Raw genomic sequence first — 21,003 nt, forward strand, 5'->3', positions numbered from 1 at the left:
AAATACCGGACTTCCCTGCGGGATGTGGGGCAAGAACCGGATTTCCTGATGCACACACAGCCTTGCTCCCAGGTGCCCGCGACCTGGAGCCCCAAAAAACTCTATGAAGTCTGAACCGCTCACAGCCGTGCTTCTGCAGCTGGTGCCTTGTTACTGCGCAAGCGCAGCTACAAACTCCCGCGCGCCGGACCCGCCCCTCATGGGCTAACTCACTTCCGGAAGGGCGGGGGGGGAGCGGCGAATCCCCCTTCCTCCCGCAGATGGTCCAAGCCAACCTCTGGCCAATCAAAAAGCTTCTCTTATCACCGCCTCTGGCTACGGAGATTGGAGCTTCCTTTCCGCGAACTTTCCGGCGGCGCGGGGGTGGGAGTAGCAAATGATTGACATCTCCCGTAACCATTCGTCAAGCGGGATGAGTTTGAAGCACAAATAGCACTAAAGACTTATCCGTGGAGGGAGGGCCGTTAGCCCCGCCCCCTCCCCCCCACTGGCCTCCGAGAGCCTGCGGGGCGGGAGCTTTGGGTGGCAGCCTATCGCGGGTCAGTGGGGAGAAGGAGGAGGCGGGGCAGGTGGGTGAGAGGGAGTGCCTCTGGCTGCGTGTTGGGGCTGCAGGCTTGCTGGGGCTCACTTTTCGGTCCCCGCTGCCGGCTCTGGGCTGGGAACGGGGTCCGCGTCGCCTCGCTCGCGCCTCCGAGGCCGCCCTCTGAGGCCTCGAGCTGAGCCCCATCTGGCCCTCCTCCGCGCCCCCGCCCCAGTCCTCGCGCCCGGTAGCCGCCCCCAGCCCAGCGGGTCCGTACCGCGGCCACAGGCCCCTTGAGCGTCTCCTCTCTCCACTTCCCTTCCCAGGCAAGTCCCCCAACGCCTCTAGCAGCCGCTCTTCCCTCTCTCGTCCGCGGAGGTAGTTGGTTACCATGGTGAAGCTGGCGGCCAAATGCATCCTGGCAGGTGAGTTTGAAATTTACAGTCTCCGGAGTCCAGAGACTTCCTAAGATATGAGAGGTTTAGTTCTCCTAAATCGCCTACCCTCTTTCCCTTTTTTGTGTCTTCCAAAGGCGAATTAATGGAATGACTGATAGAGTAGATTCCGTTAGGGTGGGAGAGTTACCTTCCAGAGCGCATCTGTAGCTCCAGCGGACCTGCCCACTCCCGGTCCTGCTCCGAGACCACCTTCACCAGTTTTCGAGCTATGTTCAGGACGAGCAGACCCGTTCTAAAAATAAAATAAAATAAAATAAAATTTTTTAAAAAGTCAGGCTAAACACACCGTAAGTGCTGTATCCCAGAGTCAGGGATCAGTGACTTTGGAGGTCTTTACATGTGGGATTTTTTTTTTCCCCCTGAGCCCACCCCCTCTGATAACAGGGATTGGAGACAATAATGTGCAGTTGACCAGAGTTTGCAACAGACCCATGTGTGTCGTGTTTAAGAGCCAGAGTTACTTGGCTAACCCAGTCTCAAGGGGACATGAATGTTGAATCCCCCAAATCTTCGTTTTGTTGACTTCTGTATCTCAAGCATCCTGAATATCTGGAATCCAAGAGGTACTCAGTAGCCATGTGTGGAATGAATGACCGTGTGGCATTCACATTTGTGGTGTTTCCTTTATGTGTCTGCACCTTTAGGAAGATAGTCGCCTGGGTTTTGATCTGGGGCCTCTGAACACAGGTGTAGTTTTAGCGCACGGCAGGCATGGGTACTTCATTCAGTCCCCTCCCTGTAGCACACAAGTAGGTGCTGTATTGTTCTCTTACTGAGGCACTGAAGGGTCTCTTGCCCAAGGTTACCCCCCGGCCCCCAGCGAAGGAAAGTCATAGGCAGGATTTCAGCCCCCAGACCTGCCCAACTCCAAAACTCTTCACTTGTGTTATCTTTGAACTCTGTGATCTCGCCAGGGTTCCCTGACCGGCTCAGGAAAGAAATGGTCAGAAACCATATAGAGGGAGAAGAGATGCCTGTTTGAATTCCTCTCTTCCAGACTGAAACTGATGACATTTTTAAGGGCTTTTTTAATTTGAAAATAAAACAGTCATACAGAAAGATGACTGACCATAGTAACTCAGATCATACTAGAGAGAAAGAAAAAAAAAAAAAAAAAATCCATGCTTCTCAAGAGAGGTAGTTTTTTTTCTAGTTTCCAGAAACGCCAGGGGAGGCAGTGTTGTGTAACAGAAGTAATTCTGGCTGTTCCTATGTCATCTGGGACACAGCAACTCCCCTCAGCCTCAGTTTCCTTGCAGATACCCTGAAAACGTTTTTATTTTCCTCCGTGGGCTTCTCTAACTGTTCTTTCTCTCTTTCTTCACTCAACTTCCATCATGGGACTAACGTACTGAGCACCTTCTGTGTGCCAGCACTGTATAAGGACCCTCAACCCAGGTATCTCAGTGAATCCTCACAAGAACCCTGTGGGATCGGTATTGCTGTCATCCTCGTTTACAGATGGGCACCTGAGGCCCAGAGACGTTAAGACATTTGCCCTGGGTTGCACAGCTGGATCTGGCAGAGCTGGCACCAGACCCTGGTGATCTGATTTCCAGGGCTTTGTTTTCAGCCTGCAGCGCTACTGTCCCCAAGCCTCCATTCTAGACTCTTTGCCTCTCTTTACATCCACTCCCCCAGGCACTTTTTCCCCTGATTGCGGCCACCGCCTGAGTAAGTGACTTGTGAACTCCAGTCTAGTCCTTAACTGCAGCCTCCTTTCAGGGCCTCAAGGGCATTTCCTCATGGAAGTTTCCAGAAACCAAAAAGACCTCAGCACAATGAATCAGGTCCCTCCCCCCCAAGCCCACCACCATCACCAAATTCTCATTCTCCACACCACCCCCACTGCCTACACCCCCCCCTCACTGGTTTTATTTTTCCTTTCCCTTCCCAGGCCTGCTGTTTAAACTAAGTTTATCTGTCTTTTTTTCTCTCCTATATCTTAGTCACGGAGGGACTTGATGTTCACCTTAAGTGTTCATTCATTCAACAGATCTTTATTGAGCACCTGCTGTGTGTAAGTCACCGTGCAAGGTAATAACGGGAATACAGGGTGGAACCAGACCAGACCCTACACTCGTGGCAGTGCTGAGATGTGCAGAATAGTTTATAATTCAACAAACATGAAAAGAATGCCCTTTGTGCGCCAGATACCAGAGAAATACCTCAAGGCACTGCTGCTAATTGTTCTGGCCCAGCTTAGGAGATGAGGAGGGATTACACCCTTGACATTCATCTGTTGTAAATAAAACAGTGATTTATTTCTATATTTATATATTTAAAAATCACTTAAATATAACTTCACATACGTCAGGTGCTGCACACATCAGCTCATTAAATCCTCCCAACAATTCCATGAGATAGGTGCTGTGATTCCCATTTTGCGGAAGTGGCCACTGAGGCTCAGAGAGAGATCACTGACCCAAGGTCACATAGCAGATAAGTGAGCGGGCTGGAGTTTGTGCCCTAAGCACTACAATTGACTGCCCCTTGATGGAAGCGGGGACGGGGCCTCTGACATCAAGTCTCATGCTGCCAGCCGTGAGCCTCACATGTAAAGGCTAGAGGGAGGGATGGCCTTCCAAGAGGGAAGAAGGGCAGGGAGCCTTGCCGGGCAGAGAATTTGGACTTGGGCGGGGAGATGTAGAAGGAAGTTACCTTTGAGGGATTCTCAGCCAGAGAGTAGGAGTGTAGGGCCCAGATTCAGTGTAAAGGGTAATTGGAGAGCAGATTGGAGGTGGATTCGGGCTTGATGGCAGAGAGGGGTACAGTGATGCTGTCCTGGAAACGTCCATCTGTTGGTGCCAACGGGGTAGGTAGAACAAAGAAAAATAAAAAGCAGAGAGGGGCAGCAGGTGGGGAGCGCGTCAGGCAAGACCCGCTCAAGAAAACAAAACACATTGGGTATTTTCTTATACAGAATTGGTTCAACAGGGGTTGGAGAAACGAAAAAGCAAGAAGAGAACCTTGAGGTGACACAGAAGTGGTAGGTAGAAGTTGGGGTGTCAGAGGCTTGAGGAGGAACCCCACAGAGCTGGGATCCAGATTCCCGAGGAGGGGGCGCGGCTCTGCTGGGGTGGGACCTCAAGAATTCAGTCACCTGCCATGTGGTGCCACAGATCACTGGGCCTCAGTCCCCACCCCTTGGGAGGGAGCTGAGCCCCGTGTTCAGGCAAGACGCACCCAAACCCATTCCGGACCATCCTGAGGGTCTGGGTTTGGAGGCCACTCTTGCTATGACTGCTACAGAAGTCGGGGTCCGGGCAAAAAAGCAGAACCTACAGTAGGTAACTGCACCCATGAGATTGCACGTGGGGTGTTCATCACACAGGTTCTGGAGGCCTGGAAGGATGAAGGGACATCAGAAACCCGGGAGTGCCCTGGGGAGCCAATAGGCAGATCTCTGAGAAGGGGACACTACCCCGCCCCCCGCCCCGATCCTGGCATCTCTGAGGGGGAATAATAAGGCTGGTCTGGGAGTACCAAAAAAAACAAAACAAAACTGGAGAGACGTTACTACCTGCTGCTGGGTGAAGGCCATTGCCAAGGTACTCCTAAGAGACACAGCAGGCAGGTGGGAAAGGAGTAAGCCCATCCCCCCTCTCCCAGCTGCCAGTCTCTCTAGAACTCACATTGGCAGAGCCGGACAGGAAGCCCCTGGCAAAGGAGACACATGTTTGCAAAGGCCCCGCTCCCGCATCACAAGGCAGGGCTCAGAGCCCAGGCTGAGGTAACTAGTGCAGTGTCAGCAGTGACGACAAAGGCCATGCGGGCTCGAGACCCAACAAAGGACCTCAGGAGCCAGGAGCAGAGCGCGGGGTGTGGGAGATGCGGTCAGAGGTGACTGCGTACAGCTGGGAGCCGTGGGCAAGTGGTGACGTGAGCAGTACCAGAGAGATGGGTGAGCAAGACCACTTGGGACCTGGGGGTGCGACACGAGCCAGGCTGTCGACAGATTGGGTGGAGGCCCAGCGTTCTCGTGGAAGCTTCCACAGGTTATTGGAGTTACAGACAGAGCGTGGGAGAGGGATCCTGACCCGAGAGATGACTTGGGGAAAGAGTCAACGGGACAGAGCCACTGGGAGCAGAGGGCCAAGGACAGACCTACAGGAGTGGCCACATTTCAGGAGCAGGAAGTGGAAGAATAAGACCCGTGCAAGGACCCTGGGGCCACAGGGCCAGAGGGCTCAGGAAAGAGGGGGCTGCTTTGGGCTGAGTCATCCTTCAGAGACATCAGGGAGCGTGAGAACTGAGGAAGAAGCCATTGGACTTGGCAATTAAGAGGTCACAGGTGACCTTGCATGGGGCCTTTGCAGGTGTCACCGTCTTTGTCCATCAGGGCCCCTCCCTGCCGTCACCCCGGGCTCTGCCTGGCCCCGGGGAAGTCATCCTTGCTGATGAAACTACTCATTTGTTTCTTTGCTCGATGCGCCCTCAGACACTTTGGTTCTCAGCTTGTGCTATTTGCCTTTGCACTTGTCATCGTGTTGCTCTGCAAACGTGTTTATCAGTTATTCCCTTCCCTGTGCTGGATCCCTCCTCAGCCGGCACATGAGGCTTTCCATAAGTGTGGGTGACTCTGACTGACAGTCGGAAGAAAGATTCATGAAATTAACTAGAACAAATAAATCTGTGGGGAATTTCACGAGCGAGAAGAGCCAATTTCTAACTGGATTCAGAAGCAAAATTGGAGTCAGGAGCGTGGATGCAGTCAAAGCACAAGAAGGAAAGCGATACGCTCTGTTTGTTCAGAGATGGATGGTTACCCCGCCACAGTCTAGTCCGCGGGCGCCCCTGACGGCAGGCAAGGCTGCCGTGATGGGGGCCTATCGGGGCAATGTTAGAAATGGGTCAGGAGTGTCCCCGAGCTCTAGGAGGGGAGTGGGGTCTGCTGGGGAGAGTGAGATGCTGGAATTCTGGGCCAGTTACCCAGCTTTCTCTGAGCTTCGGGCCCTTCCTCTGCCCAGTGAGGTTGATGTTGGCGACGGTACGGGGTGGGGGCTGGGAAGGAGGGAATCGTGGGAATGATTCCCTTCTAAGTCACGGTGGTAAACAGAAAAAAGCAAGACTGAGCAGCTCACTCAATGCTGGAGGAGTTCACGGGAAACAAAATGCCACAAGTAGTCAAGTAATTGTCTCACAAGAGAAAATTATAGGTGGGAAGAGTCAAAACTGAAAAGTGAACAGAGCAGCGGGCTGCGGAGAAGTCAAGTGAAGAGGCGCGTGGGATCCGACTGTAAACAGTGAAGGTGCGGAGGGAGGGGTCACACCGTAGGATAGAGTCAGAGGCCCGAGAGTGCAGTGGCGGTTTTGCTGGGACCCAGGGCACGAGAGAACAGAAAACAGGTGTTCAGGAGGAGCGTCAGTGCCAGACTCACGGCCCCAGGCCCCAGGCCCCAGAAGATCTTGCAGATGAGAAGTGTGGAGTCCCAGGAGGCTGAGCAGAGCCACGCATGGGGGCGGGGGCGGGGGGGCGATGTACACAGTGGGATTAAGGAGGGGCGTGGAGAGCCTTCAGCATCCTTGGGGGCAGGGAAGAGCCTCCAGATTAAATATCTCCGGACAGTCTTGCGGAAGGTCCAGATCTCAGACTGAACCTATGCCATACACCTTCAGTTTGGAGATACCAATTTACGGGGCTGTGGACTCATAAAGGAAGGGCAGGGAGAGAAACCCCAGAGCATATAAGGCGAGCCTAGAGGAAACAGTGGCCGTTGAGGACAGACATGGCAAAGCCCCTGGGAAGATGGGTCTGCAGTGGTCTCCAGCACAGGGAGGCAGGGGACAGAATATATCACTTGGAAATGGATTTCAGGTTGATAAATTTAGCACCTGATCCCTTGCTTCCTGTACATACAGATACCCTCCCAACCTCTACCCCCCGTCCTAAAAGAAGCGAGCAGGGACCCACGTATGGAAGTTCTAAGCTCGAATTAGTTCCGTCAGGCAGGTGAGCCCCATAAGACTGAGCGGGTCACACACCCCTTTACCTTATAAGACTTCAAAGTAAATTCAAGTTTGAAAGTGAGAGTTTTCCCCCATGGGGTGTGTTCCGGGGCAGATGTTAGTTCTGTTTCTAGTGCTCGAAAGCGCCCCCCGCCCAAGCTCTGTTACCTTCTGGGTCATTTCTTTCGGATGAAAGGATTACCCTTGAAGAAACGCGACTGGGCTTTGAAGATCGCTCTCCTGGGCCCGTGGCCCTGCCAGCCACCTCACAAGTCCCCAGGAGAATCAAGTACATTTTCTCTGAAAAGCCATTGAAGTTTCTGGTTTCTAACTAGCGTTCTGGAGTGAGAGCTTCTGTGGTCAGATCGGGACGGCAGTGATGGTTTTCTTCTCCAACCTCACAGGAGACCCAGCAGTGGGCAAGACCGCCCTGGCACAGAGCTTCCGCAGCGACGGGGCCCATTTCCAGAAGAACTACACCCTGGTGAGATGTGGGAGTTGGGGGCTGGTCGAGGCTTAAAGAGAAACGGTTGTCCGCTAACCCTGAAGGAGTGACTTTCCAGAATTTTTTAAGAAGCCCTGAGAGGTTTGATGAGAAGCTCTTTGAATGGCCACAAGCCACAGGGCACGAGGCTGTCCGTGGAACAGACCAGCAGGTGGTCGGCCTGGTTCTCATGTGCTGCTCCTTGTGGGTGGGGACTTGGACGAGGCTGGTTGGTCCTGTCTGACTTCTGCACCAACAACCAATCCAGAACATAGTACTTGTGCCTTCTGGGTATCGGGTGTTCATCGTGTCCTGTGACATGCCTCTTGGGACCCTCTGATGCACGTATTCTCGGTTCTCCCCCCACAGACAACAGGGGTGGACTTGGTGGTGAAGACAGTGCCAGTCTCTGACACGGGGGACAGTGTGGTAAGTGGTGCCCTTGACCCCAGAAAGGTCAGTGCTCCTCCAGCTGGGCTCAGAGTCTCTGGGGCCGATGTCATCTTCGCTAAGAGGGACACAGTGCCAGGACTTGGCCGAGGCTTGTCTGAGCACTTGGGAAACGTCACTGACCCAGGCCAAAGAAGGGAGTGTAAGAAGACAGGGATAGGGGCCCTGCACTCATAGAAGTGGTGTAGTACCAGGGTTCTTAACCGAGGTCCCTTCTTTGGAATCCGTAACTCTGGAAATTGAACTGCAAAGGCATCACGTGTGTAGTACTATCCTGGAGAGAAGACGGATGAATCACCACCTTCCTAAAGAGGTCCATGAGGAAACACAGCTTGAAGTACCCCCAGTGCAGAGAGAAGGGCTAACATGAGTGCAGATAAGCGGCGCTCAACGCAGAGTACAGCCCTGACCTTCAGAGCGCAGGTGCTGGGGTCAGAAGCCAGCCAGGGGCATCCAGTGCCCCGGGGGAGCCGAAGGGGAGACTTCCCGGAGCAGCAGCAGCAGGGAGGGGCCCTCGCATGGGCAGGAAGAGTCACCCTGCACCCTCTGTCCAAATCCCACCGCTCTCATCGGGGAAGGATGGCAGGCTGTCCTATTTCAAACACCTTCTCCAGGCCTACTCTGTGACCTGCTTTAAAAAGAATTGTTTTAAGATTTAAAAATCAATTTGGTTAACAAAGTGCAGAATGACCTTTTGGAAACCAGAGCACTTGTCAGCCTGTTTAGCATTCTGTTCTGCCAGGTGGGAAGTCAGCTTGTTCCTGGTATTTCTGCACTCGGGGTTAGGAGAGGTGAGCTGTTGCACAGAAAGTGCTAGTTGGTGTGGAAGACCATTGCGCTGCCCATCTCGGGCTCTCCAGATCGTTCCTTTCCCCCATCGTCTTCACCGAGCCTGTGGGAATGGGTGCATCTCACCATGAAGCCGGGTCTGCAGGGAGCGGAGGGTCACCTCGGGGACTTGTGGCCAGCCATTTGCCTACATGTAGATTTTCTGGGGACCTGCCTTTCTGGTTCTAGGAACTCTTCATTTTTGACTCTGCCGGCAAGGAGCTGTTTTCCGAAATGCTGGATAAACTGGCAAGTAGCGTGCGATCTTTTCCTTAACCACCACCACCGTCCACACAAACTTGCCCCCTTCCCTGCTCTCCCAGAAGCTACCACGGCAGAATTCTTCCAGGAGCAGTCCTCCCAGCCTTGGGATGCACAGCCCCTTGGCCAGGAGCACTGGCACATGCGTGTTGAGTCCCCCTTCCCCCAGCTCTGGAATGGCCAGGTTCCAAATGCTCCCAAGCTGTGTGACTCAGTCCCCGCAGCGCTCTGGGCCCCCCTCCTTTGGCCAGCTCCCTCCTGATGGTGATGGTGCTGAGCATTCCGCACTCCCCAGCCTCGCAGGACAGAAGCAAACATTTTCTTCCCCTCTAGGGGGCACCCTGGAGGCCCCGTAGCAAGGCTCACCTTCCCTGCCCACCTCTGGGGTCCAGCCTGGGGTCCACTCTGGGACCTGCACCTGCTGCCCCCCCCAACCCCTGGGGGGTCCTCCTCTGGCCCACCCAGCCATCCTCGCAGGGTCCAGCTCCCTGTACCTGTCAAGGTAACAGTTCCGCTAATCTGGGCCAGTGAGCTAATTAGAAGTTTTGAGCTCTCCAGAGCCCTCCCCTGCCTTTCCAAGAACAGCTACACTTTAATAGAAACTGTTTTCTGCCCCTTTTTTGTTGTCTAAGGGAAACAGATCTAATGACAGTCATTTCTCATGGGCTGGCTTCACGCATCCATCTGTGATGCCTACCACGTGCGTGCTGTGTGCATGGCCTCTCACTGGGTGCTGCCCTGTTGGGCAGAAGGGAGGACGTGTCTGGACAAGCCAGAGGGGTACCGGTCAGCCCACACCCTGCCTCCAGCCAGCCCTGACACAGGGCTCCCCAGCTTGATCCCAAGCCTATCCTGGGTCCCCTCACTGAGGCCTAGAGGAAGGAGGTGTTCCCTGCATGCACAAAGGCGAGATCACTGTGGTTCTAGCAAAATTTCTTGAGTTAGTCCGCAGCGTGAAGTTGGTGGGGGGTGTTCATCAGTTCCGTTAAAGCGGCAGCATAGCCTTGGGGTACAGTAAACCCTCCAGAGCGAACGCTGGACCAGCCTTCCAAGGACAACTCGAGGGAAGAGGATTCCTCCCCACACCCTGGGAGGTTACTGACACACCAGAAATAAACCAGGCTGTAATTGTGCAGGATAGGGGTCCTCAGAGACAGGGGCCTGTCTAGAGCCTCGTGCACCAGGACGACGAGCATCACAGCCTCCGAGCAAGGCCGTCCTGTGGCCTTGTGCAAGGCCGCAGGACGTCCCAGGCCACAGCCCCTGAGAGCATAGGCCTGCTCCTTAATTGGGACAGCAAGCCCTGTCCACTTGTCGGTCTAGTTTGGATTAGGGCTGATGGACTGCAGGAGAAGCAGAAAGTGCTCTTCGCATTTTGAAAAGCCAGCCCTTATTAAGAAGATGCCAGCAAACAAGCTTCCAGAGGCTGGCTAGTGGAAGAAGGGTGCTCTTTTAGGCCTGCAAAGCAGAAAAACCTAATAACTGACATAACAGTGGGCCCTTGAGAGGAATGCGACAGAGAATGAATGGATGAAACCAGCGACAGGCCAGAGCATTTCTGGGTCGGAAAAAAGCCTCAGTCCTACCCTAGTCTTTAAAGCATGTCTGATCCGAGCAAGTCAGTTACCCTCCCCGAGCTCAGTAGGGATCTTGAGACCAGCCTTGCAAAGTTGGGAGGTTTTTCAACCACGCACAGAACGTGCCCAGAACGGCAGCCTGGCACAGGGGTGAGCCCCGGCCCTCCCCTTCAGCCCAGCCCTCCCATTGGTACCTGTGGGTGGGCTCAGGTGTCTGACTCCCATCCCCGCTGTGGTTTTTTATCTCCACCCACCACCGCCGCCAACCCCTCTTCGCTTCCCTGGGAAGTCCCACCTAGGAATCCTTACTGACCTGCTCATCCTGTCCCTCTGGCACAGTGGGAGAGTCCCAACGTCCTGTGTCTCGTCTATGACGTGACCAACGAGCAGTCCTTCAGCAACTGCAGCAAATGGCTGGAGAAGGCTCGGTCACAGATTCCAGGCACCTCCCTCCCAGGTAGGAGCTGCCATCAGCTGTGGGACTTCCAGCCGCAGCTGTCCCTCGAGTTCACGAGTTCAAGGTCATTGCAGAGGTGCCTAAGGCTAGAAAAGAGGCTGTGGTGCCCCAGCTTAGAGTGTGGTGGTCTTCATGGTGCGGCAGCACTGCCTCTTAGCTGCCCCGGAAACCTCAACGAGTTACCACACACACCTCTGTGAGTCTGTAAAATGGGCATGAAGACGCCCCTTTCCCCCCGCAGGGTCATGGAGAGGAGACTCAAGGACAATACGGGGAAGGTGCTGTGATATGAATGAGTTTTTATTTCTGAAAGCCAGCCCCGGGGATGAATTCCTCATTTTCTCCTATATGTGGGGCACAAGTAAACATTCAAGTCCTATTGTCACTTCTGAATGCTTTAAATCAGTTTATTTTTCATCCCTATGTGAGATCAACAAATTCCCCTCATTAGAGACCAGGGAAAGCGATCTCCAGAGACGGGCTCAGAAATTAGCTGCAGCTGATGCAGCTGGGAACAGCTCTAAATTGCCTCCGAGTCCCTGGCTCTGAGCCCAGTCCTTAGATTAGTATTAATGACCATTTTTAACGTCTGCTCCATGCGCTCGGAATTATCGCAAATGCTCGCATAAATTTGGCCCTCGCCTTGCAGCCTGAAGGAGACAGGGCAGACAGATCGGCGTGAAGTCTGGAAAAGGGGCTGAGCGAAAGCTGGGTGCGAAAAGCAAAGCCTGGTGGCTTTCCCGAGGCAGGGGTGGGGAGGGCGGGTGTGCAGCCTGGGAGCCTCTCTCCCCCTCCGCCTTCCCTGGTGCTCAGCACCTGGAATCAGTTGGCCTCTCCTCGACAATGTTTTAGACCCCTCAGAATTAGTATGCTTGCCCTCTGATCTCCCCAGCAGCCCTCCGGGCTGCCACAGTTAAACCAGTTAAATGGTTGTTTCTTTTGAGCAGGTGTGTTAGTGGGGAACAAGACAGACCTGGCCAGCAGACGAGTGGTGGATTCGGCTCAGGCCCGGGCATGGGCCCTGGGCCAAGGCCTGGAATGTTTCGAAACATCCGTGGTAAGTAGCCCCGCTCGCCCCGGAGCCGAGTCTGGAGTGGACCTCTGCTGGAGGTGGTCTTTCATGTGATCTTACGGCCTCGAACCCCACCATAGGCAGAGTCTCCTCTGGAACTGACATGCACGTTCCTGGTTCAGAACCTTTCTCGATACAGCAGAGTCACTCATGCACTTCCAGGAAAGCAGATGCGCCGGCCTGCGCCGACATAGTTGTATCTCAATTAATGAGAAATACAGGTGCATCGGGTTCGGGCGTAGCGACCCTTGGTGTCCACGTGAGATAGTGTGGGTTACAGTGCCCTTGGAGCATTGTCTCACGGGCCCTCACAGTCAGTACCGTGACCTTGGGCGCTGGTCCCATAATCCCCATTTCCATGTTGAGAAGGTGGAAGTGACTTGTCCAGGGTCACGTGATTTGTGAAGAGTTGAGCCTGGGCTATGAGTGCTGGCTCCCTGTCCCAACTCCCCGCAGCACCGGCGTGACACCAGGCCACAAAGTACCCTCCTTAGAGTCCGCAGGAGCCCTTGAGAGAAAGGGGACAGCCAGCGGTTTTGCTACTGGCGCCATCTCACAGTTCTGGCTATCCAGCGCCTGAGAACGCCGTGCCTGTTTCTGAGACCTTTTAGGTCCCAGCCTCCCTGCAGCCAAGGCACAAGCATGGGACCCCGTCTGCACCAGTCAGACGTGCTCCTATCAGACTTTCCAGAAGGGAGGAAAGTAACAACCCCCCCTGCAGGAGCAACCCAGAAGTATCCATTCTAGCCAGCAAGGGGCCAAGGTTCGTGGCTGCAGCGCCCCTCACCAGGGTTGATGGGGAGACTTGCAAAAGCCTGCGTGGCCAGAAACACCCATGGTTGTCACTCGGACCTCACTCCTGGCCTTCTGGCCCCCTGGCCTGAATCTTTGGCCTTCCAAAAGAGTCAGTGAGCTAGTTAAGAAACAGTCTAGATGTGGTTTTCTACTCACGTTGCAGATACTTCCACTGTTACGTTTACAAAACTTGGCAAGTCTTGCTGTTCAGTTGCTGTGTGGATGTGAACTTTTTAAAATCCACCCCCCCCACACCAAAGCGGTGTAGCGGCGTGCTTTCTTGGGAAAGTGTAGCAGGTAGAGGCCAACACTCTGTCCGCTGGGGGCGAGGCGGAGAACTTAGCCTGTTCATCGAGCTGCCAATGCCTCAGCCTCCTCACCTGTAAAATGGGAATGAGAAAATCTATTCCTTGTTGAGTGATGAATGTGCGAATTCCGTCAGATGGTGAATAGGAAAACATCAGCACAAAGTCTGGTGCATAGGAAACGCTCAATAAATGTTTGCTTTTGAAGTATGCCCATTCCCTCTAGGAATCTAATTAATACTATTGTTACTTAAAAGTTTCAGATTCATAGATGATACAAAAATAGATGTCCCTCTTGCCTCTGGCCCTATGATCACAGATGCTAAACTAATGAATTTTGCATTAGCAGCTTTTACGGGATAGAGGGCGTCTCCCCTTGTAGGCGGTGCCCCTTTGAGCCAAGCGAATGGTGTACTACCCGCATCAAGCCATATTTCACTACTCCCTCTGCCTCCATTCACGTTTGTGGGATTGCCTCCCCACCCCAGGATCCCACAGTCCCCAGAACTCTTGATGGAGCTCAAAAATTAACGCCCACTCCCAACACATGAGTCATCACAGGCCACTGGGCTACGTGCTTCAACTCTGCGTGGGTGTTTGTTGCTGCGCCAGCAAAACGGGTGGGTATCAATTATGCCAGGGGAGGCCGCGGTTAAGCACTTGGTATTAACTGTGTAAGCTAACTAGTCCCCGGAGTTGACGCTAACAGAAGCACCACTGGCAGCTCGGGTAAGAAAGCTGTAATTAAAAAGGAAATAGAACCCGATGCCGCCTGAGACGCAGCCGAGCCTTGACACCTGGCGCCCGGCTCTGCCCTCCTGACGGCTGCATGGCGGCCACCGTCCTGATGGTCCCCACGCGGTCATCTGACCTTCTATCTCTCTACCCTTCATTCCATCCCCAGAACAGGCTCGTCTTAAAACCGGAACTTGGCTCCCTTCGATGCACCATCCCCCACGTCCCCCATCGCTCCTAGCACCCGCCAGTCTGCTTTGTGTTTTTCTATGACCAAGGGTGTTTTTAGATCCCACATATAAGTGAAAAGATGCAGTATCTGTCTTTCTCTGTTTCGCTTGTTTTACCGAGCATAACCTCCTCAAGGGTCACCCACATCATCACAAATAGCAGGATGCCCTCCTTTTCGAGGCTGAATACTATTCCATCATGGTCATTTGCATACCAACCGCAGGTTCTTTAATTCATCTGTTGACGGACGCTCGGGTTGTTTCTGTGTCTTGGCTGTTTCAAGTAATGCTGCAGGGAACATGGGGGTGCAGGGGTCTCTTCAAAGTAGCAATTTCATTTGCTTTGGCTATGTACCCAGATGTGGAATTGCTCAATTGTATCCTAGGTCTACTTTTAACATTTTGAGGCACCTCCCTATGGTTTTCCACAGCACCAGCTTACATTCCCACCAACAGTGCACAAAAGTTTCTTTTTCTCCATCTCTTCCCTGACACTTGTTATCTCTTGTTTCCGGAGTAATAGACGTCCTAACAGGTGTGAGGTAGTCATCTCATTGTGATTTTGATTTGCACTTACCTGCGGATGCGTGGTGTCCAGCACCTTTTCATGGGCCTGGTGGCCGCTTGAATATCTTTTTGGGAAAAATGTCTATTTGCTCCTCAGTCCATTTTTTAAATCAGGCTATCAGTGTTTTTGCCATAGAGTTCCCAGAGTTCCTCACATATTTTGGATATTAACGCCGTCTCAGATGTGTGGTTTGCAAATAGCCTTTTCATTTTGTGGGTGGTTTCTTTCACTGTGCAGAAGCTTTTAGTTTGATGTAGTCCCACTTATTGGGTTTTGCTTCTGTTGCTTGTGCTCTGCTGTTACAGCTGTAAAATCATTGCCAAGTTTCCTGCCCCAGAGCTTTTTCCCAATGTTTTCTTCTAGGAGTTTTATGGCTTCAGGTCTCAAGTTCAAATCTTGAATCCATTCTGAGTTAATTTTTGTGAATAGTGTAAAATAGGGGTCCAGTTTCATTCTCGTGCCTGTGAGTATCTGGTTTTCCCAACGTCGTTTATTAAAGAGGTTAGCTTTTCTCCACTGAGTATTCTTGGCTCCCTTGTCAAATACTAGCTGTCCGTGTAGGCAGGGGTTTATTTCTAGGCTCTCAATTCTGTTCCGTTGGGTTTTAGGTCTGTTTTTATGCCAGGATCATTCTGTTTCGATGCCTATGGCTTTTTAATATAGTTTGAAATCAGGATGTGTGACGCCTCCAACTTTGTTCTTTTTTCTCAGGATTGCTTTGGCTATTTGGGGTTTTTTATAGTTCCTCTTGGACTTGTTTTAAGATTTTATTTATTTATTTGAGAGAGAGAGTGAGCATAAGTGGGGGGGGAGGCAACAGAAGACGGAGAGAGAGAATCCCAAGCAGACTCCACACTGAGCACAGAGACCAGTGTGGAGGTTCGATCCCTAAGATCATAACCTGGCCCGAAATCAGGAGTCAGACATTTGACTGAGCCACCCAGGCACCCCCCACCCCGCCTTGGACTTTCTTACACCCTTTGAAACTTGACATTTTCAGACCAAAAAATGAAAAAAAAAAAAATTTAAGCAAGTTCTCTATAGGACAATATTAAACACAAGTTCAAGAAGGATCTGAGGGGAGGACTCCCCTCTTACAGCAGGGTGAGGGAAGAGAACTGACCATTGTTGAGTGCCTACTGCATGCTAGGCATCTGCACACATTATCTGCAGAAGCTTCTAGCAGCCCGACAAGACAGCCAGTGCTATCCCTGTTCTACAGATGACGAAGAGACTCGAAAGCTTGTGTGGTTCTCCCTGGTTGTCCAGCCTTTGAGCGGCCGAACCAGGACTAGAATGCCAGTCTAAGCTTGAGAACCTTCTAGAAGGAGCTCTGGCCTCCCACAGAACCTACTTTGGGACTCTCAGAGGCAGAATTCTAGGCCAGATTGAGCACTAGTCAGAGAGTGTGATCAAAGGATCTTTTCATACAAAGCAAATGTACTCTCTAGTATGTCAGTGAGATTATGATTAGTCTTTAACAAACGGGTTCCTGTCATTGGCAAACCCTCGTAATGCATTCAGAAAATGGTGCCGTTTACATCTGCTACTTCAGGAGTGCTCCGTGGCATATAGAAAGGCTCAGCTCCACTGAATTTTTACTTTTCATATTGCATTCTCCCCAGATCTTGCTTTCGGGAACTTTCAAATTTATTTGGAAATCCTTGTGCGTGTCCTACGCAATCCTCATCCTCTGTCTGCTCCTTACTTAACTATGCTTTCAACTGGGGTAACATTCTTTTTTTTGGAAAGGGAGGAGGGAAGGGGCAGAGGAAGAGGGAGAGAGAGAATCTTAAGCAGGCTCCACGGACAAAGCAGAACCCAACATGGGGCTCCATCCCACAACGCTGAGATCACGACCTGAGTGGAAATGAAGAGTCAGATGCCCAACCGACTGAGCCACCCCGGCGCCCCCAGTGTAACATTTTACTATTGACGTTGGCGTTGCCTAGGGCTTTATGTTTCGTACAGCCAAAGTTCCCTCGTGGATGTGATGAGTTTGTTCCCTTCTGTCTGACGGCTGGGGGTGGTGGGCCTTGGGGGTCGCACACTTAGTACAGGTGCGCTTCTCGGCTACAACGTCCCCTGTTCCTCAGTGGCACCCCCTCTTTTTCTGCTCTTGGCTAACTTGTCCCATTCCCATTTGGGAATTCCCTTGTGAGAAAGTCTAGGTAACGCTCTCTGTGCGAACCGGTTTCTGTTGTGCATTTCCGTCTCCCCGGCTGGCAGGCGGAAAGGCTGTTCTCCAGTTGGGGAACTCAAATCCTAAGCTGGGCTCTGCACACCCCAGCAGCACCCCTGGGCCACAGACAAAGCGAGGGCACTGAGCTCGATGAGTTAAGAACATTCTGCCGTCTGGAAACCCTTCCTTGTCGTTGGGGATATCTCGTTGCCTCGTGGCAAGGCTGCGCTTTTGCCAGCTGTCAAGAATGGTCTGGAGGTGGGTTCTTATGCGTGCATAGCTTGAGCCTCTGTCCTCAGAGTAGCGGATTCCTTCTTCTGCCAGCTTATTCTATAAGAAAATAAAAAAAAAGACACGCGTGCACACAGAGTGAGAGAACACTAGCTAAGCTGAGAAACTACGGTTTTCCTTCCTCTAGAGCTTGCCATGCTCACCCTGTGGGACTGGTTCTTCCCACCCTGTGGAGGTCATCTAGGGCCAGCTCCAGAACTTGTCTAATCGCTCAGAGAAGTGGAAGTCCTTCGGGCACCTTTGGTTACAAAATAGTCATCGCAGTTACGAAGACGCACAGTGCTGGGCACCTGAAAACTCTTCCCCACGTCCAGTCAGGGCTCGTGCCTGCCATGGGAAGCAGGGCCGGACCTGCCCTTCCCACCCCCAGCCTGCTGCCTGCAGGAGAGGGAGCTCGGGCAGCTTGGCTGGGACCCGCCGCACTTCCTCTGGACTTGTCAGGTGTCTCAGGCTGGCGCCTGGGAGCACTGCACTGACGCACCCTCCCCGGCCCCTGGGCAGAACCCTCCCCACCAAGCTTCCCGCTCACGAGTGACCCCGCATCATCCCCTCCTTCAGCCTTGGTTCCTGGCCCTCGGCTCTTGTTGGGGCCCGTCGCCCTCCTGCAGCCAGTCCCGCTCCTGCAGCCAGTCCCTGCGGAGGCCCCTTGGGGTAGCTCCGGGCTGGCTCTCCTGCTCGGCTGGCCGCTGGCTTAGGCCAGTGCTGCTCCACAGCCGTCCACACAGCCAGCCCCGGGCTGACCTTGAGGTTTCCCAGGCCTGGCTCTAGCACTGGCCTGAGCCCCTGGGCCTTGGGCTTTCTCTTGCAGCCTCCCACTGAGCTCGAGGGGAGGGAGAGGCACCCCAGGGGTCAGGGCCACAGTCTGCCCGTCCGGAGTGAGGCAGCAGGGAGGACTTGCCATTGTTATTTTGCCTGGCCCCTTGAGGGCCCCAGTCAAAACTAAGCGACAAGAGCCTCACTTTAGCATCCCGGCACATCTGGGGTGAGCGCAGCCACAAGCACGGGCTCTGTGGAAGCATCCAGGTGCAGCCCCAGCCCCACCACTGAGGGCGTGAGGCTCTCGGCAAGTTAGGTAACCAGTCTGTGTCTTGGTTTCCTCCCTGTCACAAGGGCACAGTAGCCAGCCCTGCTGTTCCGGGGGACAAAGGAGGTGTGGCACCTGCCGCGAGGGGAGGGGGAGTCCTGAGCAGGTGGAAACACCACCAACTTCTCCACCTTGCCTCTGCAGAAGGAGACGGAGAACTACGAAGCCCCCTTCCACTGCCTGGCCAAGCAGTTCCACCACCTGTACCGGGAGAAGGTGGAGGTTTTCCACACGCTGGTGTGAGGGCCCCGGGGCGGGCAGTGCCTTTCGACAACTTGGCGCCGCTGGGGATCCGGCAAGGACTCCGGCTCCTGGGGGAGGAGAGAAGCTGGACTTGCTTCAGCCACTTTTGATATATCCTGACAGCTTTAAATAAAGTGAAAAGATGTAAGAGCCACGGCTCCTTCCGTTCTTGGCCGGGGTGGCCCTGGTTCCGTCTTGCCCTTGGGCTGCCAGTTCTGGGCGGTGCTCAAAACCTTGGTGGCCCCGGCACCTGCGGGGGCTGGCACCCATCAGAGTGGGTGGTCCTGCCAGCCCCGAAGGGCCTGCACCCATGGCGTGGCCCACGGTGGGATGCTCGGCTCGGAACTGGGCCCACGGCTGCTGCCTCCTAACAGATCTGGCTTTGCTGCCCGTTTTGCTGTCCAGATGCCGAGCTGCCTTGCGATGGCCATGGTCACTGACCAAACAGTGCCCTCTGTCGGCCCCCTTGGGGCCTCCTCCCGAGTAAGGTGCCCCGCCCTTCCCCGCTGCCGGGAACCTTGAGTGCCCAGGGAGCTGTGAACCAGGCCACTCTCCTTTAATGACCCGCCTCTCGCAGCTGGGCGGGAGTCGTAATTCTTTGCACTAAGCTTGACTCTTTTCCATCCCGTGCCTGCTGCCAGATTAATCTTCCTAAAACCTCACTTTCCTCATTTCACTCCCCTGATTAAAGACCCACAGAGGTTCCTCGGTGCTTTTTACACCAGGGCCGTGGGCCACGGTCTGGCACGGAAGGCCCCCCTGTCACCGCCACGGGGGGCCTCAGCTGCTTTCAGTCCTGGTGCCGCGGAGGGTTTCCCCCTTGCTCGCTGTCAGGTGCCACCCCTCCCAGTTCGTGGGAATGGGGGCCTTGGTGCAGAGCACCAACTTTGCAGGTAGACAGACCTGGATCTGTCCCAATGATCGTGATGGTCATGAAATTTACTCTGGGTGCTGTTAATGACCTGAACTAAGCACGTGACCTGTATTAGCTGACTCAGTCCTTACAATGTAGTCTTACCATCCCGCTACTACAGACGGGGAACCGGAGTCAGAGAATCTGGTAGCTGAGCCAAGGGGTGACAGAGCCAGGATCATGGACATCAGAGCCCTGCTCACAGCCACAGCCTCTTCGGCCTCCCTCCTCCTGCCCTCCCCCCTTACCCCCCAGCTTGCCCTGGCCTGGCCTGGAGCAGGTGGAGTCTTTCCATCTTCAAAGGGTGCTGGCTGGGCCGCCCCTTGAGGTGACCATGAGAAGTAAACTAACAGGTGAAAGGCAGGGGTGGGGAGGGAGCACATGGTGTCCCCCCTTCAGGCCCCATCCAGCCCCTTCCTCTTCTGGCTGTTTCTCTGTGGGAGCTCACAGTAACAGCAGTCTTCCTGCTGAGTCACTCTTTCAGATGGTGGGCACCGAGGACCCACGGTGGGTCAGGCATTTCTCTAGGCGCCCGCAATGCCAAGCTGCTGATCTCATGTCACGTGGTCTGCAAGGGAAACCTACAAAAAACAACCAAGGAGCCATGGAGGGGGCATTTCCAGTTGCTCCAGAATTGGTCCCTGGGACCCACCACTACAGACAAAGATGCGAAGCGATCCCAAAAGGCTGGGGCCAGACACCTTCCCTAAGGCAGAATTGGCGCTGCTGCCAGGAACTAGCCCCGGGCCCCTCTGCACCTGCCCTCCCCTGTTTGTGTAAGAAAGATGAGTGGCAGAGAGGAGGGACTGTGGGTAGATGGGGCGTTGGTGAGTGGGTGCCTCTCCGACTCCTGCCCCACCCCTGAGAACCCTCCTGAGGCCGAGGGCAGTGCCAGCAAGAGGCTGGTGCCCCGCTCCCCTCCCGGATGCTCACCGCACTGCGGGAGCTTCGTGCCAGCTGCAGGCACGGGGTGGTGAGGGTGCCCTTGGGGGAGCCTGGCACACATGCCTGGGACTTGTGCCAGATCCAGGGGGATCTGGTGGGGAGAAGTCGGTGTCACTGGCAGGAAGAGCAGGTCCCCCCCCCTCAGTTGTGCAGGACCCACATAGAATGGAGTCAGTGGGCCCCCAGACAGATCCTGGGCAAAGGGAGCTGCTTCCCACCCGGAAAAGGTTGGGGCCTATTCTGCCTGCAGTGCTGAAGTGGGGGGATATGGCTGTCGCCTCCTGAGGAGATCTCAGCCACTGAGGAGACTCTGCCGCAAAATGACCAGACACCGATCTCCACGGAGAGGAGACAGCTGGCAGGTGGAAGCAGATCAGGAGAGGCATGCAAGGGAACCGGAAGTAGCCCACCCCTGACCCCTCTGCTCCAAGGAGAAAGGAGAAGACGAAGCCCTTGCTCCTCATCCTGCCCCTTCTGTAGAGGAGCTCTGAACCAGGATTGGGTTTCGAACCCGCCTGGTTTGAGTCCTGATAAGCAAAAGTACCTACAATACGTGGGATTGTGCAGTCAGGAAGACCCAGTGAGAAGGGACTCAACGGAGCAGGACAGAATAAAGCAATTCGGGAAAGCAAGGTGGTCAAGATTCTCCAATAAAC

General features: G+C 54.0%; 1 protein-coding gene across 4 annotated transcripts; it reads left to right on the forward strand.

Annotated features, from left to right (window-relative positions):
• Nucleotides 1-430: 430 nt before the first annotated feature.
• IFT27 (intraflagellar transport 27) lies at nucleotides 431-18,639 on the forward strand. 4 transcript variants are annotated; one of them, XM_032346400.1, is made up of 8 exons: nucleotides 431-539; nucleotides 847-945; nucleotides 7,332-7,411; nucleotides 7,781-7,840; nucleotides 8,879-8,938; nucleotides 10,867-10,984; nucleotides 11,932-12,041; nucleotides 18,391-18,639. In XM_032346400.1, the coding sequence occupies exons 2-8, from the start codon at nucleotides 912-914 to the stop codon at nucleotides 18,487-18,489; spliced, it is 561 nt and encodes a 186-aa protein (XP_032202291.1). In that variant the 5' UTR covers nucleotides 431-539; nucleotides 847-911; the 3' UTR covers nucleotides 18,490-18,639. The 4 variants fall into 4 exon arrangements, with proteins under 4 accessions (XP_032202291.1, XP_032202292.1, XP_032202294.1 ...); XM_032346401.1 differs by having other exon boundaries at nucleotides 466-569; XM_032346402.1 differs by lacking the exon at nucleotides 431-539 and adding an exon at nucleotides 589-666.
• Nucleotides 18,640-21,003: the final 2,364 nt, after the last annotated feature.

The sequence above is a fragment of the Mustela erminea genome, chromosome 6 (assembly GCF_009829155.1).
Source record: "Mustela erminea isolate mMusErm1 chromosome 6, mMusErm1.Pri, whole genome shotgun sequence".
Taxonomy (NCBI): Eukaryota; Metazoa; Chordata; class Mammalia; order Carnivora; family Mustelidae; genus Mustela; species Mustela erminea.